This window comes from Microtus ochrogaster, chromosome 10, assembly GCF_000317375.1.
Source record: "Microtus ochrogaster isolate Prairie Vole_2 chromosome 10, MicOch1.0, whole genome shotgun sequence".
NCBI classification, from domain to species: domain Eukaryota; kingdom Metazoa; phylum Chordata; class Mammalia; order Rodentia; family Cricetidae; genus Microtus; species Microtus ochrogaster.
The window spans coordinates 55,995,197-56,015,680 of record NC_022016.1 but is presented as its reverse complement, the minus strand read 5'-3'; the positions used below and the strand labels follow the sequence as shown (position 1 = coordinate 56,015,680).

Sequence of the window (20,484 nt, the reverse complement as noted above, 5' to 3'; positions counted from 1 at the left end):
GAGGTTGAATGCTATAAGCAACCCTTAGTTGACCATCATAGTTAAGAGCTGGGGCAATAGTAGCGCTGGGAGCCATGCAGACTGTGGGGCCCAGTTCAAGAGGTTTCAGAAGAAAATAAGGTCTATTAGCAACTGGGCTATGAGACCATTTGGATGATATTCTGGCAAAGAACCTGGATACCTTCTGCCCATGCTCTAAGAACTTGCCCAAGGCTAAATTTAAAAGTAACGGGCTGATTTCTTTAGGAATATTTCAAGACAGCATAACATTGTGCCTGTGGTATAGTTAGTGCCAGTAATCTTATGCGGGGCTACAATGAAAAACAGCAAGGGAGACAGAAAGAAATACAAAATGAACGGTTGAAGAGGAAAAAAGCACTTGGCAATTTAATGTTACAGCTAAGGCATGTGCTGGAAGAGAGGCTGGAACTGACAGAGATTAGCACCACTGAGGACCCACCCAGCTAAGCTTCCAACTGGTGTAAGGAAAAAGCCTGGGGCGTTGCTACATCTAGAATGACCTTGCCCCAGTACCTGAATAATCTTGGATGCCACCCCCCCATCCCAACCCCTACAAACCTTCTGGATCTCTACCTTCACCTGAAACCCATGCTATTTCACACCTTGGTAACTTTCTCTAGAATGTTCTTCTCTCCTTCAGGACCCTTCCTATTGGACTTAGAGTATTCTACATATCTTTCTATGCAGCTATTGGCATTTTCTGGTTACTAATCAGGGATCATCCCATGACCCCTGCTTCTCAGACATAAGCCAGGTAAGGTAAGCTGGAAAGAGTTGGTAGGAGGTAGCCTCGGGTGGACTGGCTCCTGGGAAGGGTTCTGTTCTGGAACTAAGGAAAGGCTAGGGAGTGACCTCCTTAGTGGAAATAGGAAGACCTCCCACCCACCTTTTCACGTGCAAGGAAAAAGTGCAAGTCTTCCAAGTTTTCCACAGCTATTATCCAATCAATACTTCCCACGGCCATAGAATAACTGGGATGTGAACAGCACCCTAAGGTCACACACAGCTGTAAGAAAGTCATCTTCTTTTAAAATCCACAAAAGACAAGGCCCTTGGTCAACACTTTTAAACCCATCTAAGGAAAAGCTCTAGAGGCCAAAGTGCTACAAACAAAACCACTGTGCATGAACCTCTGTGACTTGACCTGTCTGTGTGAGACGCTGGTCTGGGTGACCACACTCGGCAGCCTGGGACAAGAGGACTCCAGCCGAACCGGCACTGAGGACCTAGAATACGGAGCCATTCCCAAGCCCTCTCTGTAGAGGACAAGGCGTCAATGCCTTCCACCTCGGGCTTGGCATCGGGACTGGAAATGAAGACAATGAGTAGAGAGACCAACGGGCAGGAGTGACGGGACGGGACGGGAGCCTGCTTGGCAAGGCTTATAAACCTATGAGAAGCAGGACTGACCTGGGAGAAGGACCCTCGGACCCACTTCTTCACCAAAGCACTGTCCCCCTGGAGACACGGCCGTCTCAGCCTACCTCCATCTCTCACCCACGACTCTAAAGGCGGACTCCTGCCCACCAGCTCAGCCTTACACAGAGGGCTTCGCCAGTTCTGAACATCCCAACTCCTTTCGTGGGCAGGAACTCTCAGCCTCTGTATTCGTTAGAGGGGGATGCTCACTGGTCATCATATTCTGCCATCCTAGTACTAGATACCTGCCTCCCTGTCAGAGGGCTCAGTGAGGCACACAGCTGCCCAGACTCCGGGGACACACGAGTCTGGACGAATTCTGCCTCTCTCACTCTGAGACGTGTGGTCAGTGCAGTCACCCAACCTGCCCAGCCCTCCATCTTCTACTCTGGGAAGCAGGACCGTTACGGGGGCTCAAAGCAAATGTTCAATGCGCAGTTATTTCTGCTCTTATGGCTGATTCTGCCACGATGCCACTGCTGCCCCGCTCGCTGCCGGCCCTGCCGTGAATGCCCTGGGCACCGGTCCTGTTTACTCCTGCTCTCACCATGAAGTCCCAAGGTTTCTCCGTGAGGATTCGCCCCAGCTGCACACTACCAAGGACAAGAACAGTGAGAAGCAGAGCGAGGACGTAGAGTCGATACACTGGGCCACAGATTCAACTCTCACCCTACACCATCCGTCTGCCTGGCATACAACTGAGCTCTCCACAGACAGATGTAAGGACAGCCTGATGATTCTAGAGGGGTTTTGTGGTGGTGGTGGTGAGGGGGGACAAACCAGATTACACTTGACAAGTACTTCCAAATCACAATCCCTGTGGGTGTAACTCACATCTAAATGACCTGAATTTTACCAGGAAAACAGCTCTACGTATACACCAAGCTTAGACATTGGAAGCTTTCTTTCCCGCATGTTTTAGAAGTAACGATGAGACATAAACACGCATTATTGCTCTTCGGTCGGGAGGAGGTGCGGCCTACAGTGCTCTCCGCCCAGCGTGGGCTCTGCGATGGGCACTGAAGTGGGAGCTGTTGTTGAAGTCCTTGCCGCACTCCGTGCACTTGTAGGGCTTCTCCCCGGTGTGGATCCGCTGGTGAATGATGAGACTGGAGCTCTGGTTAAAGCACTTCCCACACTCCCTGCACTTGTACGGCTTCTCGCCCGTGTGGATTCTCTGGTGAGTGATGAGGTTGGAGCGGTCGCGGAAGAACTTCCCACACGTGAGGCACCGGTAGGGCTTCTCCCCCGTGTGGACCCTCTGGTGGGTGGTGAGCTTGGAGCGCTCGCTGAAGCACTTTCCACAGGCCGCACACTTGTACGGCTTCTCGCCAGTGTGCGTCCGTTGGTGGTTGGCCAGGGTGGAGCCCTTACTGAAGCTCTTCCCACACTCTCCACACTCATACGGCTTCTCGCCCGTGTGGATTCTCTGGTGACTGATGAGGGCAGAGCTCTTAGAGAAACACCTTCCACACTCAGGACATGGGTACAGCTTCTCCCCTGAGGTGGTGTGACAGGGCCCAGGAGAACTGATTATCATGCTGACATCCTGAGGACGTTCAGGTAACTCCCATGCAGAGTTTCTCCAGCGAGCACTAAAAGATGGGCTGTCACCAAAGTTCTCCCCAGACACATCACACAGGTCAGGAGCTCCTCCCGAGTGGAGCCTCCGATGTTCTGGGAGGTTTGATCCCTGCTTGAAGCTGTTCCGAATCTCCCCACATGGAAAGGGCTTTCCCCCGGTGTGGGTTCTCTGGTGGGTACTGAGGTTGGAGCGGTCACTAAAACCTTTTCCACAGTCAGGACACTTGTAGGGCTTCTCACCCGTGTAGGCTCGTTGGTGGGCCACGCAGTGGAAGTTCCTAGTGAAGCTTTTCATGCGTGTGTGACATTTGTAGGGTTTCTCTGTGAGGTACAGACCTCGATGGTCGATGAGCTTTTCTAAGCCATCCTCAGAGGAACACTCTTCCCATGGGAGCGCATTCCGCCACGGTCCTTTATTCTCGTCCTCCCCACAGGCACGGGGCCGGCAAATGGCGTCTGTGGGATACTCTGAGAATGCTCCAGGCAACTCCCCAAAAACGTCCTGCTCTGAAATTCGGTCTTCATCCGTATGCTTCAACTCAAAACCTGAAAGAACTGACAGAAACAGAAGTTTTTTTGTTCGTTCACTGGTTAGCATTAACGTACCTGTATCGTGTAGTGTGAAATCTGGCTAACACAGATTTGAATCTTATATTCCTCAGCTTATAAATGTTACCATGTTTCTGGATACATATGTGCTTCTCACTCTAAAAAGTTGAGGAGTGTTCTGGAATACAGTAATCCCACCCCGGCAACCATTCAGCCTGGCTCCCCTTCCCGGCCATTCCTCTGAAGTCTGTACTTAATTCTAATCAGCTCCTAGTGCCCTCCAGTACACTGAACAGATCCTGCGTCATACAAGACTGAATCTGTTCCATAATTACCCAGACTGGCCACCTTGTGTGCAGGATAACACTAAATCAGAGATGGCAGGATCCAGGCAATGCACCATTCTTTTCCTATTTGATCTCCTTCCCTCTTTTGGCTCAGAGACAAAGATAATATACCTGGTTCCTGAAGGACTCTAGTAGGCCTGAACATGGCAAACATGGCTCTGGCCAGCCTTCTCTTTCCCCCATTCCGTCTGCCTTGCTAAACTGTTAAAATTACATCCCTAAAGCTGGTCACCAAGGTCTAGTCCCTTATTTGGCCACTTCCTCCTCCTGAGGCTGACCACCAAGGTCCAGCTATCAAAGTATTGAAGTCCAGCAATCAGAAGCCCCTTTTGGCTCATCTAATTAACATGCCCAATCAAAATGAACCAACTCATTCTAAAATGGGGTTCCCCTTTGGCCGTTATTCACTGCTGTGGCCTATGGGCCATGTCTGTTTCCTCTCCATGCAGAGGCAGTCTTTTGCCCCTTGGGGCAAATATCCCTTCCCTTTTCCCTTCTCCCTCATCTCTACCCTCTGTCTTTGTCTCCTATTCCCTGCCCTTTGTCCCCCTGGGGTAAATGAACCTCCTGGGTGCTGAGAACTTAGTCTTGGGATGTATTGTGCAGATTTCAGTCCCTTCAGCTCTCCTCTTTGCACTGGCTGCAGATTCTGCCGACACCCAGACTCCAGGCTCACCTGTGTCTGGAGTTTGGGGATCTGGAGTCAGAAGTTTAATGGCATCTTCATCTTCCATCTCAGCCCAGGCCTCTTGCTCATCAGGCTCAGTACCACTCTGCCCAGATCCAGGAAGACCTCTGGCTTCTTCTGCCATCTCCATGGCCCTGATCACCGTCCGAGCCCTCATTAGTGAGTCCAGTTCCTCATAGAAGGGGCAGGTTCCTGGTGGGTAGCTGCTCTTGGCTTTTCGGTAGCTTCGAAGAAGGTTTTTAAATCTGTAGCGACACTGCTCCAGAGTCCTCAGGAAACCCAGCGCACACAGCCGCTCTGCAACGGCCCGGTACACCTGGCGGTTCTGGTGACAGGAACGAAGCCTTTCAGAGAAGGGGGACTCACTGAGAATTGCCAGGAAGGCCTTGGTCTCCTCAAAGCCCCAGTGCACACCTGCTGTCAAAGTGAAGAGTTCAGAGGTTAAGACCAGCATCACCTGACTGATAGATCCCTAGAACACGGGTCTCAGAAACTGTCCAAGTACCTGGGAACACAGACTTGCTTCTCGGGGGTATGCTGGGAAAATGAGCCAAGGTATCCTCTCTCACCCTCTCAAGGGAGAAACAAGTGGCCATGTTTTAGCAATGGCATCAAGGGAGCCATTCCCTTGACTTCAGCCAATGAGTCACTGAGATCCACGAGATTCTCCCTGTATTCATTCAGAATACATCTCGTCTCCTCTGTGAATTCTTTAACATGGAATCTGAGAATCCCCACGGACCAGAGACATAAACGGACCTTGAATAACCAGGTGACAGACTACAGCTGAGGACACCCTTCCCTCTCTGGTCGCCGTAATCCAGACTCCATTCCGGTGCAGGTAAGTCACGTAACCCAAGGAGGCAGCATGGGAGTTGGGGCGGGATGAGGGGCCATGAACATGAGCAGGAGCCCAGACTGTTCCTTCCTGAGGCTTCAGACACTTCATTCATGGATGTCAGTGACTGTCTCTTTGCAAGAGGTGTGTTTGTCACACCAGGATTCTCAAGTCCACACTGTGAGCTTCTCCCCTACGCTTTACTATTTCCCTCACTCTCTCTTAACCCAAACACACTGGGAATTACTGGGCTGCTGTCACTCACACTAGAGAAGCACACCTATGGACATGAAAAAATTCGCTCTGGTGCCACCTAGGAGAGTCACCAGTGACACTCAGGGAAGCAACTGGGGTCTCTCCAGGTCTAGCAAGGCTTTAGAATTATTGCTCCTATAACCAGATGTGGCCACTAGAGAAGTGAGCCTGAGGGTGGTCCAGGGACCTGGCACCTTACTCTAGCGTCACTGACACAACTCCTAGTCTGAGTTCTAACCTGGGAAGCCGCAGCCTGGCTGACATTCATCCAGTTACATGCCATATTCTTACCAATGCGGCTCTGGAGCAGAGCTGGGCCCCCTGCACTCCTGGGACCCTGAAGAGACTCCTTGGTGGCCAGGCCAGGACCATTGCAGTCTTCTGTGGCCTCCTCAGGCTCCCAGCTGCCTTCCTCTTGGTCATCCATCTCAGCGTCACTGTCACCCAGCCTGTGGTGGGCCACAGCCTCTCCTGGCCCACCGGTGGCTCTTCTAATGGTCGTCCGAGCCTTCACCAGGGCCTCCAGCTCCTCGTAGAAGGGGCAGGTTCCTGGCGGGTGGCTGTTTTTGGCTTTCCGGTAATTCCGTAGGAGGTTTTTGACCCTGTAGCGACACTGCTCCAGAGTCCGCAAGAAGCCCCGTGCCCTCAGCTGCTCTGCAATAGCCCGGTACACCTGGCGATTCTGGTGGCAAGTCTGCAGCTTTTCCGAGAAAGGAGACTCACTTAAGATTGCCAGGAAGGTCTTGGTCTCCTCGTAGCTCCAGTGCACACCTGACACCTTCACATCCTCCCTGTCGCCTTGTTCCTCCCAGGCCCTGGAGTCCTCCTGGGCTGAGGCCTCCGCTGGCTTGTTTGGCTCACTGTCCACACTATGATCTGCAGGGCTCCCGTTCCCACAGTTTAGAAGCCTCAGGCCCAAATCCTCTGGTCCTCGCTCATGCTGGGAGGTGACACTTGGCTTTGAAACTGGAACTCCTATGCAAAAGGAAGAACAGACACACTGAGCAGAAACAACCTGTTGGTCTGTGCTTCTCCACACTGTCACGGAAACTCCCGCCCTTCTCCTGAAAGAGGCCAATGAGAAAGTCCCATACTGATCACCCTGGAGAAAGGAGCCTAGAAGCATCAGGACCACCTCGCTGAGCACGAAAGGGACCTGCCGGCTCCTCATTTGCTGTGCTGTTGGTATGAAATACATCATACAACAGGGTGGCCAGTACAGATCCACAAATGACAATGCAGGATTTCAAACAACCCAACCAGACTCAACTCCACTGTTGGAAGGAAGGAGCAAGTGCAGGGTGTGTGTGTGTGTGTGTGTGTGTGTGTGTGTGTGTTTCTCTCTTGCTGGGAAACGTCGGACCTCCGCTGACACTCTTACCTATAGGACAAAACAACACTAAATATGAAGCAAATTCTGATAGCAGGGACAAGGAGAGAGAGAAGGGGTAGAAAAAAGAGAAGGAGGGAGAGAGGGAAGGGGGAGAGAGATGGGGGAGAGAAGAAGGCAAGGAGAGAGAGAAGGCGGGAGAGAAGGCGGGGAGAGAGCCAGCCTTCTTCCTCCCCTGAAAGCTAAGGGGTGCAGAGCTCTGGCTCTGAGGGGTGGCGTGCCAGAAATGGGCAAGCTAGCCCTGAAGCGGGGCAGTTTCCTTCCCCAGACACTCACCATTCCCACGGTCATCTCCTGCGGGGTCCTCCTTGGCTCCTCTACCAGGGTTCAGGGCCTCCTATGGCATACACAGAAAGGACCTTAAATGTCACTGACACTTTTAAAAGCAGTCGGGAACCTGACCAGGCCTAAGAAAGATCAGGACACTTCAGCGATGCCATGTGTGGAGCTAGCATCATGGTCAGTGAGCACCAGCAGGCCCCTCTGCTAGGGGAGGCCACGGGGAAGGGGCATGGCAGAGGATGACAGGAAGAGGAAACAGCAGTTTACCTGGGACTTGGCTGCTACCTCCCAATCGCCAGTGCTCCCCATCTTTGGAACAGTTGAGGCCTGGGGTGTGAGGACTGCTGGAGAAGAGAAGAACCCTGTGAGACATGAGACATGAGCTTCCGTTCTCTAAACCACTTCCTTCCAAGATGCAGCTTCCCAAAGGTCACACGGGGTCAAGCCGGGGTAGCCCATGCCCAGTGCACACTTCTCCTTAGACTTTCCTTTTAGAAGCTGGGATTCCTAAGCTGTCTTCAGTGTGCCATGGGTGAGGTACCTGTCACCACCCTATGAGCAGCACACACCCACTGCCACGCCCGCACCTCTGTGTAACTGTAGAGAGCTAGTGTGGTACCTACAGCATCCTCTCCCACAGAGCTCATTGACAACATCCATCAGACATTGTCCTATCGTGGACCTTGAATCCTGCACATCCTTTCTCCCACCTCCCAAGCCTGTCCCTTGGGAGGAAAGGCCTCATTTTCTCATGTCCCCACAGCCTTGGTACTGACCGCTCTCTTTCATCTTGGGAAGGCCAGGATGTGTATTCCACTGTTTCCGGTGCTGTGCCTCAGAGCACAGCCGGGAGCTCGGACACGCCTGAACTGCTCCGGAGGACCCACAGTCTTCAGCACATAGCTCCAGTCCCTACATATGAAGTCAGAACTTCCATCATCAGTTCAATCAGGTCCCTTCAGTGAGTCGGGAATGTTATTTTGTGTTTGAATCTGTTCCAGGGTTAACAGACTCTTAAGGTTCAAAAGAGTTTCAGACTCAACGAGAAAGCTACCAGACTTTAGTAAACGAATCAGCATTTACACTATTCTGGGAGGCTGTACAAATATTTCAAGCAGGTGATCACTATTCAAAGTGCTCTTGATTCCCAGAGACAAATTACGTAAAATTTTGGGAAATGAAAATGTAATTTATAAGCCTCTCATAAGCCCGTTTGCCTCTTTAGTGGTTACGAGCTACACAGAAACTGCATGTCTAGACTCGATGACATTCCTTACTTTCTGGGTCTGGGTTACAACACTCAAAATGATTACTTTCTGCTCCATCCATTACCTGTGGATTCCACAATTCATTTTCCTTCACAGTTAAATAATATCCCACTCTATATACGTGCATTTTCGTTACGGTCAGGAGGATACCTGGGCTGTTTCCATTGCCTGGTCATTGTGAAGCAAGCAGAATGAACCCAGTGAGAAAGTATCTCTGTGGCAGAATACAGTCCTTCAGGAATATGCTGAATCCCATGGTAGATCTACGTCTAGCTCTGGGAAACCTCCACACTGATTTCCAGAGTGGCCACACCAGTTCATGTGTCCACTAACAGTGTTTCCCTTCCCCATATCCAGGATACCATTTGTTGCCAGTTGTTTTCTGTTGTTGTTGATCTTTTTGTTTCGTTTTGTTTGTTTTTGGTTTTTCGAGACAGGGTTTCTCTGTAGCTTTGGAGCCTGTCCTGGAACTAGCTCTTACAGACCAGGCTGGCCTCGAACTCACAGAGATACACCTGCCTCTGCCTCCCGAGTGCTGGGATTAAAGGTGTGTGCCACCATTGTTCAGCTTGTTGTTTTAATCTTAACTATTCTGACTGGGCTACGATGAAATCGCAAATGAATTATAATTTGCATTTATCTGATAGCTAAGAATACTGAACATTAAAAAAATGTCTCAGACATTTGTATTTCTGCTTCTGAGAATCCTTTGTACAATTTCATGCTCTAAATTTTAATTAGGTTTTGTCTGGTTGTTTGTTGCTTAGGGTTTTGTGTGTTTTCTTGTTTAATTTTTGAGGGTGGTTTTTGTTTTGTTTGTTTTGTCTATGGTGGATACTAACCCTCTGTCAGGTATAGCTGGCAAAGATTTCCCCCATTCTGTAGACTGTCTCTTTGCTCAAATGATGATGTCCTTTTGCTGTACAAGCTTTTTAGTGCCATGAGGTCCATCTGTCAAGTGCTAATCTTAACACCTGTGCTGCAGGGGTCCTGTTTGGATAGTCCTGATTGTGCTGTAAGTTGAAGTATATTCCCTACCTTCTCCTCTATCTGATCCAAGCTATCAGGTCTTATGTTGAGGTCTTGGATCCTTGTGGAGTGGCATTTTGGGCAGAGTTAGGGATCAAGCTCGTTCTCCTACAGCAAGCTATCCAGTTTGACCAGCATCCTTTGCTAAAGAAGTTGCTGTGGTGTTTCAATTGAGAATGCCCCCACAGGCTCTTATGTTTGCTTCCCAGTTGTTAGTGACTGTTTGGGAGGGATTAGAAGGTGTGGCCTTGGAGGTTGTATCACTGGGGGTTTCAAGCCCACATTAGAGCCAGTCTCTCTCTCTCTTTCTGCGTCCATCTTGCCAAACAGGGTGTAAGCTTTTAGCTACTGCTCTAGCACCATGTCCACCACCGCACATCCCGAATGATGGTCATGGTATCACTTCACAGCAATGGAAAAGCAACTAAGACAGCTGTCTTTTCGCCAATGTGGGGTGTTTGTTTGCTTGTTTGTTTGTTGTTGTTGTTGCCTCTTTGTCAAAATCAGGTGGTGGTAGGCGTGTGGGCTTTTATCTAGTTCCTCATTTCAATCCCATTTATCAAATGTGGGCACGCTGTATGTGCTGGGAGGCAGTTTCAATGGTGTTATACACACTCTAGTTACTTTTCCAAGTGCAGATCTTGGCTCTACAATCCAGTAGGTAGTGACTTTGAACCAACTGCCTATCTTTTCTTTGCCTCCATATCCTCACTAGTAAAATTAGGCTAACAGTATCGACCCACCTTATTAAGCTGCAGCAGGATTTAATGAGTTAACAGTCAAGCATTTAGAATACTAACTGCTATACAGCAGGGCTCGGTACACAGCAGTTACTCAATGATTACTATTATTGTGATTTGGGGGCAATTATTAACTCAGTTCCAGGCCCCCACCTTGTCAACCAGCTACTCAGAGAACAGACTATGAAGCTCACCTGCTGCCCGGCAGCCCAGGCCTCTCGGTGCCAATCCTCCACCAGGGCCACAGCCTCCTCCCCGCTCTCGGGGTGTCGTGCCTGCACCCAGGTCTGCACCTCTCTGGGTAGGATGGACAGGAACTGTTCCAGAACCAGCAATTCTAGGATCTGCTCTTTGAGGCGGATCTCAGGCCTCAGCCAACGACAGCAGAGAGCCCAGAGCTGGCTGAAGGCCTCATGGGGTCCAGCTGCATCCTGGTATTGGAACTGTCTAAAACACTGGCGGGAAACCTCGGGGCCAGGGATGTGGCCATGGACCTCCTTCTGGGGTTTGGAGTCTGAGCCCCATGAGTCCTCTTGCAGATTCACAATCAGGACGTCTTCGGGCTCTGGTGGAGGCAAGGCCACAGCCATCTCTGGGCCTGAGAGCTTCACTTCAGCTGGGCTGAACTCATCCAGTGACTTCCTGCATTGGCAATGTGGCCTTCAAGGGACTCCTGGGGAAGGACTGCAAAGGCGGAAAGACAAAAGCAGAGTGAGCGAGAGGACCCAGGAGCGTCGCTTTCCTCACCTCTCTCGAACACTCCAGCTGTGGAAAGCTGACAGATGCAGAGATGCTCCTCTGCAAAGAGCAGGGAATGAGACCCTGATCAGGCTCCGAAGCCAGCACCTAGCTCACTCTACAGGCAGACAGCACCAAGTTCCATCCTTCGGGACACAGCTGAATGTGTAAGCCTGATCCATAGAATCATCACATTAGTCCAGAGAACCACATCAGTCCACAGAACTGTCACCACATCAGGCCACAGAACCATCACCACATCAGTCCACGGAACCACCACATCAGGCCACAGAACCACATCAGTCCACAGAATCACCACATCAGTCCACAGAATCACCACCTCAGGCCACAGAATCACCACCTCAGGCCACAGAATCACCACATCAGGCCACAGAACTACCACACCCATCCTGCACTTGCCCTCCAATGCATGACCAAGCCATCTCCTTCTCCAGCTCTCACCCTCATGCCCAGTCCATTTTCCACAACACCTGACTACTACCTGCTCCAGCTGCCCAGCCCACAGTTCCTCCCCACTGCCCTCTGAACCCTCCACAGAGCCACTTGCAGCCCTTCCTCACCTGCCTAGGTCTCTCCTTAAACTGCACATTTCCATGGGCCTTCCCAGTCCCTAAAACAGGGCTTGTCCTCAGTCACAGCTTCCGTGGCACCTTGGGCACCCCCTTACAACCATGATCACCCTATCATGCCCAGACCACAGCTTCCGATGGACCTAACAGTGTTCAGCCCACAGAGGAGCACAACGAACAATAAAGTTATAGATAGTGAATTCCTGAGGACAGGAGCAAACTAGACTAAGAACAATTGGTTTCCTGTCCACGTCGAAAGAGTTCTTTTCTCTTCAACTTCTATCTTTCCCTGACACCATCTTCTATAACACATTGTAGGGACATGTGCATATTGGCATCTAAAGAGAGAAAAGAGAGAGTGTTCCCTTAGAAAAGTTTTTTGTGGCAAGTCTAATGACATAAAACATGCCCAACCCAAGGAGACCATTGTTTACATCTAAGCTGGAATGGTACAGCAGAACCCAGAGGAGAAGGACAATGGCATTTGGTATTCTGGTGGTGTGGGACAGTGGTCTGTATTCTGTCAATTATATTTTAAATAAACGCTGATTGGCCAGTAGCCAGGTAGGAAGTATAGGTGGGACAACCAGACAGGAAGTAAAGGCGGGTCAATGATAACAGGAGAATTCTGGGAAGAAGGAAGCTCTTTCTGCAGTCCCTGGCCCAGCCACAGAAGAAGCAGGATGTGACTGCCCTGCTGAATAAGGTACTGAGCCACATGGCTAACACAGACAAGAATAATGGGCTAATAATGGGCTATATAAAAGTTAATAAGAAGCCTGAGCTAACGGGCCATTCAGTTTATAACTAATGTAGACCTTTGTGTGATTTTTGGGGGAGACTTAACGACTGTAGGAACTGGGCAGGACAGAAACCTCAGACAACATTCTGGGTCATCTGACTAGGTTGTATAGAAACAAGGCAAAGGTGACAAAAAAAAATAGAGACTGGCTATAAAGATGCCCACGTACTTAGGAAGATGCTCAGAGAAAAACGCATGGCCACTGGGCTACTCCAGGCTCATCCCTCTGTCACTTCCTTCAGGAAGAATTCCTGGGGGCACCCTTGCCATGCCCTACCCTCATCCCTGATCCTGGTCCCAGCTGACACACACCCCTGACATAGATCACCCACGCTTTGCAGTCACCTATTTCCACACTGGACAATGCCACTACAGTGTATCACTAAGGCCAGAACAGCACCTCATATACGATAAACAGTAGAGCCATTAAATAACTTTGTTGCCTTGTATTAAATATATGAATCTGTTATATCAAAAGTCTAGAATGTCCATGATTTACATTAAAGAATCAACATTTCTCCGGGGGGTGGTGGCACACGCCTTTAATCCCAGCACTCGGGAGGCAGAGGCAGGCGGATCTCTGGGAGTTTGAGGCCAGCCTGGTCTACAAGAGCTAGTTCTGGGACAGGCACCAAAGCTACAGAGAAACCCTGTCTCGAAAAAACAAAAAAACAAAAAAAAAGAATCAACATTTCATAACTTTTTGTAAAAACACATTTTTCCTGAGACACTAATCCAAACACATATCTGTCACTGTCGCACACAAGGACTAAGCTGTCAGGCACTCACAGAGTACCCATTATGTGCTCAGCATTGTACTGGGATCTACAGATCCAACAATAGCTGGGACAGATAGCAAGTCAGCAAGCAAAGACTCCCATGCTCCTGCACAAAGGGGACATTCATTGGACAAGAGCAGCCACCAGTCCCAAAGTCAGAGCCTAGAACATCTTTTGGGGAAGAGATCCTCAAAATCTTTAAAGTTTATTTCAAATAGAAATAAACCCCTGGGAGATATATATATATATGTACATATATATATATATCCCAATCTTCTTCATATGGACTACCGTAGGGGAAGGGAGGCCAACACAGTCAATCAACAGCTGGGCAGGGGCAAACTCTAGTCCTGGAATCAGGATATATATATCTCCAGGTCACCAAGAGGTGTCTTTTATTGGCGCTAAATACATCTCAGGATTTTCCATCCATATTTGCAAGGAATCCTCCAGGCAAGCAAGTGGAAGGCCATTAGTGCTGAGCTGAGCGTCACTATCCTGTAACTCCTGTGTCACACAAAGAGCAGAGCGAGAGAGAAGGGACACTATCTACGTTTCAGAGTTGATCCATCCAAGTCCGCTCCAGAGAGGGCATGTGGTGCTGAGCACTATGTCTCTTCTACTCTCTGCCTGCTTTCAGTTTCGTGAGCCTTTCTTGTCACCCCATGGAAGTAGAGTGGCTTTCCTACAGCATTAGCCCATGCCAAAGTCGATCTTCTGTCTCATGCTCACGCTGGAAAACCCAGCTGTGCTTGGGAGCTTATGCAAAGACAGTGTGCTGACTGAAATGGCTCCTTACCAAGGGATGACCCAGCTGTGATGGACAGAGGGAAACTGACTTCCGAGAGGAAGAGAGAGAACCACCAAGTGGCAGAGGTCAGACATAGGCCCAAGTCAGTCTTCTCCCATCATTTTCCTCATCATGCCACACAGCCTCAGACCTGCTAGAATTATGCTATGGGAGACAGAAAAGACATCAAGGAAGAGAGAGAAGACAGATTCGAGATCCGCTTCTGCCTCTTCCATGCTGTGGAAGTCCATAGCATCTTCAAGCCTGGGCTAACAAAGCTCACCCTGACGATTGCCAGCCCGCATTCGCCAGGCATTTACTCATTTGCTTGGTCTACATTAGGTGTTTACTGTTCTGAGCTGGACAAAGGGAAATGGACATGAGCCGTCCTGAGGATGCCACAGCAGAGAGACAGGATATAGAACAGTGGAGAACCAAATGGCCCACCCAGAAGATGGGGGAAACTCTGGCAGCCCCAGAATGTGGAGGATGTGAAAAGTGGGCTGCAAAGGGAGTTACAAAAACTCTAATACCACGTTTTCCTTCAACACGCACTGCACGCCAGTTCGGGATCCCAAGCTAGGGGCCTGAAAATACAGTCCGACTTGGGTGCTACAGATCGCACTGGCTGCAGTGTTTGTCAGAGCTGGAGAAACAAAAACGTGGACGCTTCTGCAGAGACCCTCAGAAGGCAGAGGTGATTTTAGGAGATACTAAAGAAAAGGCAGATGTAAAACCCTCATGGATGGGGAAGAATGCAGGAGAAATCCACTGGTTAAACAAGTAAGCTGGTGGGTGGGTCAGTAGAGAGTGGGTGGGTCAGTAGTAGAGGGTGGGTGGGTCAGTAGAGGGTGGGTGGGTGGGTCAGAAGTGGGTGGTGGGTCAGTAGATGAAGACACCTTTTCACTGCCATCAGGAATGAGGGAAGAAGCAAAGATTTGGGGCTGAACACTAAAGCGAGTCCCATCACAAATGACATGAACTTGGGTGTGGAGAATGAAGCACTATTTTAAGGTCAGACTTCATTCGGCTCAGGGCCTTTTCACTTCTTTGACAGGGCCCTTGGAATCCTCTCTCCCTGCCTGTGCTTTCCAGACCTTAAGGTGACTTTCCTACGCGGCAAAAACCCATCCCTTCCACCTCACCTGCAGACCTCTGTAAGACCCGCCTCACTGAGGGCTCCTCCAACTCACTCTTCAGACCGACCCCTCGGTGACCCATCTCCAGACGCTGCTGCATCCTCTGCCCTCCCCGCGCCACACACACACACACAAACACACAAACACACACACACACACGCTACTTTCCCCTCTCACCTTCCCAGACCCCCCAGGGTACCACCACCTCCTAAGTCTCCAGCTCAGCGCCTGACTCTCAGGGGCACCCCATCCGCCACCCGGACTCACCCACCGAGACACCCACTTCACAGCAGGGCGGAAGTGCTCCCAGGCTCGTGCGGGGGATGCTGGGACGAGGAGTCCCGACGGCGCCAGTCTAGGAACCAGGTCTCCGAGACTACAACTCCCAAAACGCATCGCTCGAGGGCCTGCAGACAACACCCCCTGTCGGCCGCCTCTCTGAGGGCGTTAGCCAATGAGTGCGTCATCTTCTTATAGGCTCTGGCACCGGAACAAATCTAGCAGGGTCAACGCCTGGGGGCGTAGCCCGAGGAGATCCTGACTCTTTCCATTGGTTCTTCGGTAACAGCACCGCCTAGTAGGCGGAGCCTAGATTATAATAGGTAGGGCTCACCGAGGAACCGAAGCTAGAGAAAGTAGGGAAGAAATAATAGTGAAAAAGGAAAGAGGGTGGCTACTATTAGGTTTCAAACCTGGGACAAATGGCTGACGTGCCTATAGGGACTGAAGAATGCAGGAAGGTCAAGTTCGCTTTGATATGTTAATTAGGCTCAGGTTTGAAACTTAATTCTGTTGAGCAGGCAAGTGTTGGGCTGTTGAAACTACAGTTTCCAGGTCACAGCTTAGTTGAGTGGTTTGGAAGAATTCTGTACCTCCCTTCTTCACTTGTAAGAACAATAATAACACCCGTGTCGCAGGTTTCTGGTAGGCGTCAGTAAAACAATAAACCTAGAACTGCTAACTCGAGCCAGGAGATATTGGCCATTATTATGAAAATCGGTTTCTACGAGCTTGAATCCTTGTGGATGTTGGAACCAAGTCACCCTTGTTGCTGAATCATCTTAGTATAATTTGTGCTTGTTCTATATCACTGTCCTGGCTAGTTTTATGTCAACTCGACCCAAGCTAGAGTCATCTGAGAGGAGAGAGCCTCCATTGATAAAAATGCCTCCATAAGATGGGGAAGCCTGGAGGACATTTTCTTAATTAATGATTGATGGGGGAGGGCTCAGCCAATTGTAGGTGGGGCCTCTCCTGGGCTAGTGGTTCTGGGTTCTGTTAGAAAGCAGGCTGAGCAAGCCAGTAAGCAGTGTCCTTCCTTAGCTTCTGCATCAGCTCTTGCCTCCAGGTTCCTGCGCTGATTGAGGAGACCCTGTCCCAGCTTCCTTCAACGACAGGCTGCAATGTGAAAGTGTCAGCCGAATAAACCCTTCCCTCCCCAAATTGCTTTGGCCGTGACCCTTTGTCACAGCGACAGTAACACTAGCTAAGATGCTCACTGTAAATACACTGAGGGATGAGCAATCGAGTAGGAAGCTGGAAATGTGGGGTTTGTAGTCAGGCATAGAGCCAAATCCCGACTCCGCGACTTCCTAGCTGTGCAGCCTTGAAGAAAGCAGCGCAGTACATTTGTCCGTCAAATTCAGGGGACAGAACAGAACCTATGTCTCACGGTATTTTGAAGATTAAAGATAATATGTGGATAAACCATAGACTCTGGGGTCCAGCCACTTACCTTGCAATGCAGGGGGCATGCCTGGACACTCCGTAGCTGCAAACCCTCAGGCAGAGTGGTAGCTAGCACCTCTTTCGTACACGTGTGTTTGTATGGGCAGGTGCACTTCCTTGGGGAGGCCTGAGGTCAGGATGCGCATCCTTCATAGAGCGTTCTCCACCCTGTTAACTAGAGATGGGATCTCTCAATGAACCTAAAGCGCCAAGGTTCAGCTAGGGTGGCTAACCCATGCGCTCTGGGAATCTGCCCCCAGCACTGGCATTACATGTGGCACTGTGGCTCCTGGCTTTTATATGGATGCTGGAGACCCGACCTCCAACCCTTATTGATCATGTGGCAAGCACTTTATCAACTGAGCTGTCTCTCCTACACATCTAACGTTTTAGTTTCCTTATCTGGAAGGTGGGAATAATAGTGAAATCTTCCTTTAAGGACTGTTGAGAAAAAGGTTGGCGAGGAATGTGAAGTCGGTCACCTTGCTCAAAAAGTTGAATGGCTACTGGCTGTTATTTTTACTGAGAGCTATAAAACTTGGGCGAATTGACCGTAGCTAGCTTTTGGATAGGGCTCACTACATTAGCTAGAGTTACATTTAGGGGAAGATGTACATCTTAGTTTTAATAACCCATTTCCAATTCTTTAGCTAGAAACTATATCCTGACTTACTTAATATATCACATGATTTACTCAGTGTATGTCATGTGTTGGTATTAATAGGTTACTATTGGCATATCTTATTCAATTGTCCCTGCAGAGCTATGAGGTTGGTATTGTTATGCCAACTTGCAAACGTGGTGGGGTTTAGAGGTATAAATTAGTCTGCTCAATATCACACAAGTACCTAGGCTGGAATTTGATGCCCTAAAACTCCAGGCGTTACCTTTGCTCTCTGCCTGGCTTCTCTTGAGGAAGAAACTGTAAACGGAAGGAAAAGAACTTGGAGTAAACTCGGACACCGTAAAGAGGGCTGAGTGGGCCAAGACGTCAGAGAGAAACAGTGCGTGTGTTGGTGTCCGAAGGTGGAAAGACAGCTCGGGGGTGTCCAGTGAGACCTTCACATCAGCCAGGTCTGTCCTGAAGAGCAGAAACAGAGGTTGCATACAAAAAGAGACAGACACCATTAGGCCACAAGAGGGCACCCCTCACCTTAAATCCAGCCTGAAACTGTATGGTATCTCTCAGCCTTTGTCTAATTAAAATCTGGCATTTTACTACAGAAGTGGAAAACTTTAAAAATAAAAAAAAATCTCTAAGAGGCCAAATCCCGGGCAGACATAGCCTTGGGTTCTGTTGGTTTGGCAGCACTCTGCGCATGCCTGTCTGGATCTTTTCCGTGGACTCAGAAGTAGGCTCCACGGATGAAGCTGTCTATCTTCATCTTTGCTACAGGACCTGATGGCCAAACCTTCTGGAGCAAGTATTCCTGGGAGTGAAGCACATGCTTCCAACATATATGTATCTGCTCATAAATAATACACATGTAGCATATAGTAATATAAAACAATGTTTTAGGTTTCGGTCTTTAAAAGAGTGTTTTTGTTGTTTGTGTGTTTGTGGTTGGTTGGTTTGTGGGGTATTTTGTTTGTTTTCTTTTTTTTTGGTTTTTCGAGACAGGGTTTCTCTGTGGTTTTGGAGCCTGTCCTGGAACTAGCTCTTGTAGACCAGGCTGGTCTCGAACTCACAGAGATCCGCCTGCCTCTGCCTCCCGAGTGCTGGGATTAAAGGCGTGCGCCACCACCGCCCGGCTACGTGAGGTATTTTGTTTTGTTTTGGTTTGGTTTTTGTTTTGTTGTTTTCTGAGACAGGGTTCCTCCGTGTAACAGCTTTGGCTGTCCTGGAATTTGCTTCGTAGACCAGGCTGGCCTCAAACTTCTCATGGAAATCTCCTTGCCTCTACCTCTGCCTCCTGAGTACTGGGATTACAGGCATGCGCCATCACTGACAGACTATTTTTTTTAATTATGTGTATGTGTTGGTGTGGGTATGTACACAAGAGTGTCGGTACTCTCTGAGGCCAGAAGAGGGCATCAGATCCCCTGGAGCTGGAGTTAAAGGTGGTGTTGAGCTGTCCCAAAGTAGGTGCTAGACTGCAAACTCAGAACAGTGTGGCTGATTAACCACCGAGTATAGATTGTTGATTGGCCCTGCAGTGTGAAACTGCTATTGAACCCATGTGTAATGAATCGGAAGGTGCTTTTCTTGTTCCTTCAGTCATATTAAAGCATTTAATCATCACAAAATACTGAGGGAGGTATGAAGCAACCCCATTGTACAGAACAGGAAACTGGGGTATAAAGTGTAAGTGACATACTAAAGCCACACAGTTAAGAACAGACAATCTAGCTTCAGAAAAGGTGGGATTTTAAAAAGAAAGGAGAAATAAATATAGTTGGGCCAGATATCACACATACCCATAATCCTGGCACTTGAGTAACCAAGGAAGCAAGGAGATTGGAAGTTCAAATTTGGTAGCTCTTACTTAGCCCAATTACTTAGAGGGCTCCAAAGCCAGGCTGGGCTGGGGTTGGGGGTTGCTGGTAGTAGGAGAGGGGAAAGGGATATCAATATAATATTTTCTTCCACTACCTTGCCCTAGGTGGGGAGCTTGGTACAGGCCTCTGGAGAAAGTGATGGGTGAGCTGAATCTTAAAGGGTGTTTAGCAGGTGCCTTCCAGGAAAGGTCTTGTTGGTAAAGAAGCAGTATGTGCAAAGGTCCAGGGAGGTGATCTGGGAGCCGTGTGTGGCTGACTCCATGGACTAGAGCATCCGGGGTAACCGTGCAGCTTTGAGGCTCAAGAAGATGATCTACATGAGCATATCTTCATGTTTTCCCTGAAGGAGAAGTGATCTGTCTACTCCTGGACCACATCCCAGCTTTGTGGCCTCCAGCGGTCAACTAGACACGGCCTAAAGTCATCCGAGAGGAAAGCCTCCACAGAGACACTGCCTAGAACAGATGGGCCTGGGTCATGACTTGGGGGGACTGTCTTGATTGTCAGTTGGAGAACCAGGTCCACTATGGGCAGTACCAAACCTAGGCAGTGGTCCTGAACCCTAAGAAAGGTAGCCGAGCATAAACCAGCTAGCAAGTGGTACCCTCCATGGATCTTGCTGTGCTTCTTGGCTGTGAAGTGAGTTCTCTGTTGGAAGTGATGTGTGAAATAACAAACAGGCCTGTCTCGATGTCCCTCAACAAGAGCGGTGGCCTAGAATCAGAAGGAAAAAAAAATCCTTTTCTCCCTTAAGTTGATTTTGGTTCAGATGTTTTATCGCAGCCACAGAAGTGACACGAAAACATCTTCTGTGACCTTGGACACTGAAGGACCCCTTGGCCTCTTGAGGATCTGGTTGAACTTGACTTGGTCCCAAGTCCCATAGCTTAGGAAAGCTTTATCTTCTTCCCAACATGCCCTACCTTTATTTCCCCTTTGACCCTCTGCCTCTTGAATTTCCATTTTATATATATATATATATATATATATATATATATATATATATATA

The 20,484-nt window shown here is 49.3% G+C and overlaps 1 protein-coding gene across 3 annotated transcripts; it reads right to left on the bottom strand.

Moving 5' to 3' along the window:
* Positions 1–316: 316 nt before the first annotated feature.
* On the bottom strand, positions 317–15,472 carry Zscan20 (zinc finger and SCAN domain containing 20). Of its 3 annotated transcripts, none has more exons than XM_026782376.1 (8): positions 15,426–15,472; positions 10,605–11,094; positions 8,150–8,285; positions 7,641–7,717; positions 7,368–7,428; positions 5,993–6,676; positions 4,597–5,025; positions 317–3,579 (listed from the first exon to the last, which is right to left on the bottom strand). In XM_026782376.1, exons 2-8 carry the CDS (start codon positions 10,998–11,000, stop codon positions 2,420–2,422), a joined length of 2,943 nt encoding a protein of 980 aa, XP_026638177.1. In that variant the 5' UTR covers positions 11,001–11,094; positions 15,426–15,472; the 3' UTR covers positions 317–2,419. The 3 variants fall into 3 exon arrangements, with proteins under 3 accessions (XP_026638177.1, XP_026638178.1, XP_026638179.1); XM_026782377.1 differs by having other exon boundaries at positions 4,597–5,022; XM_026782378.1 differs by having other exon boundaries at positions 7,641–7,714.
* Positions 15,473–20,484: the final 5,012 nt, after the last annotated feature.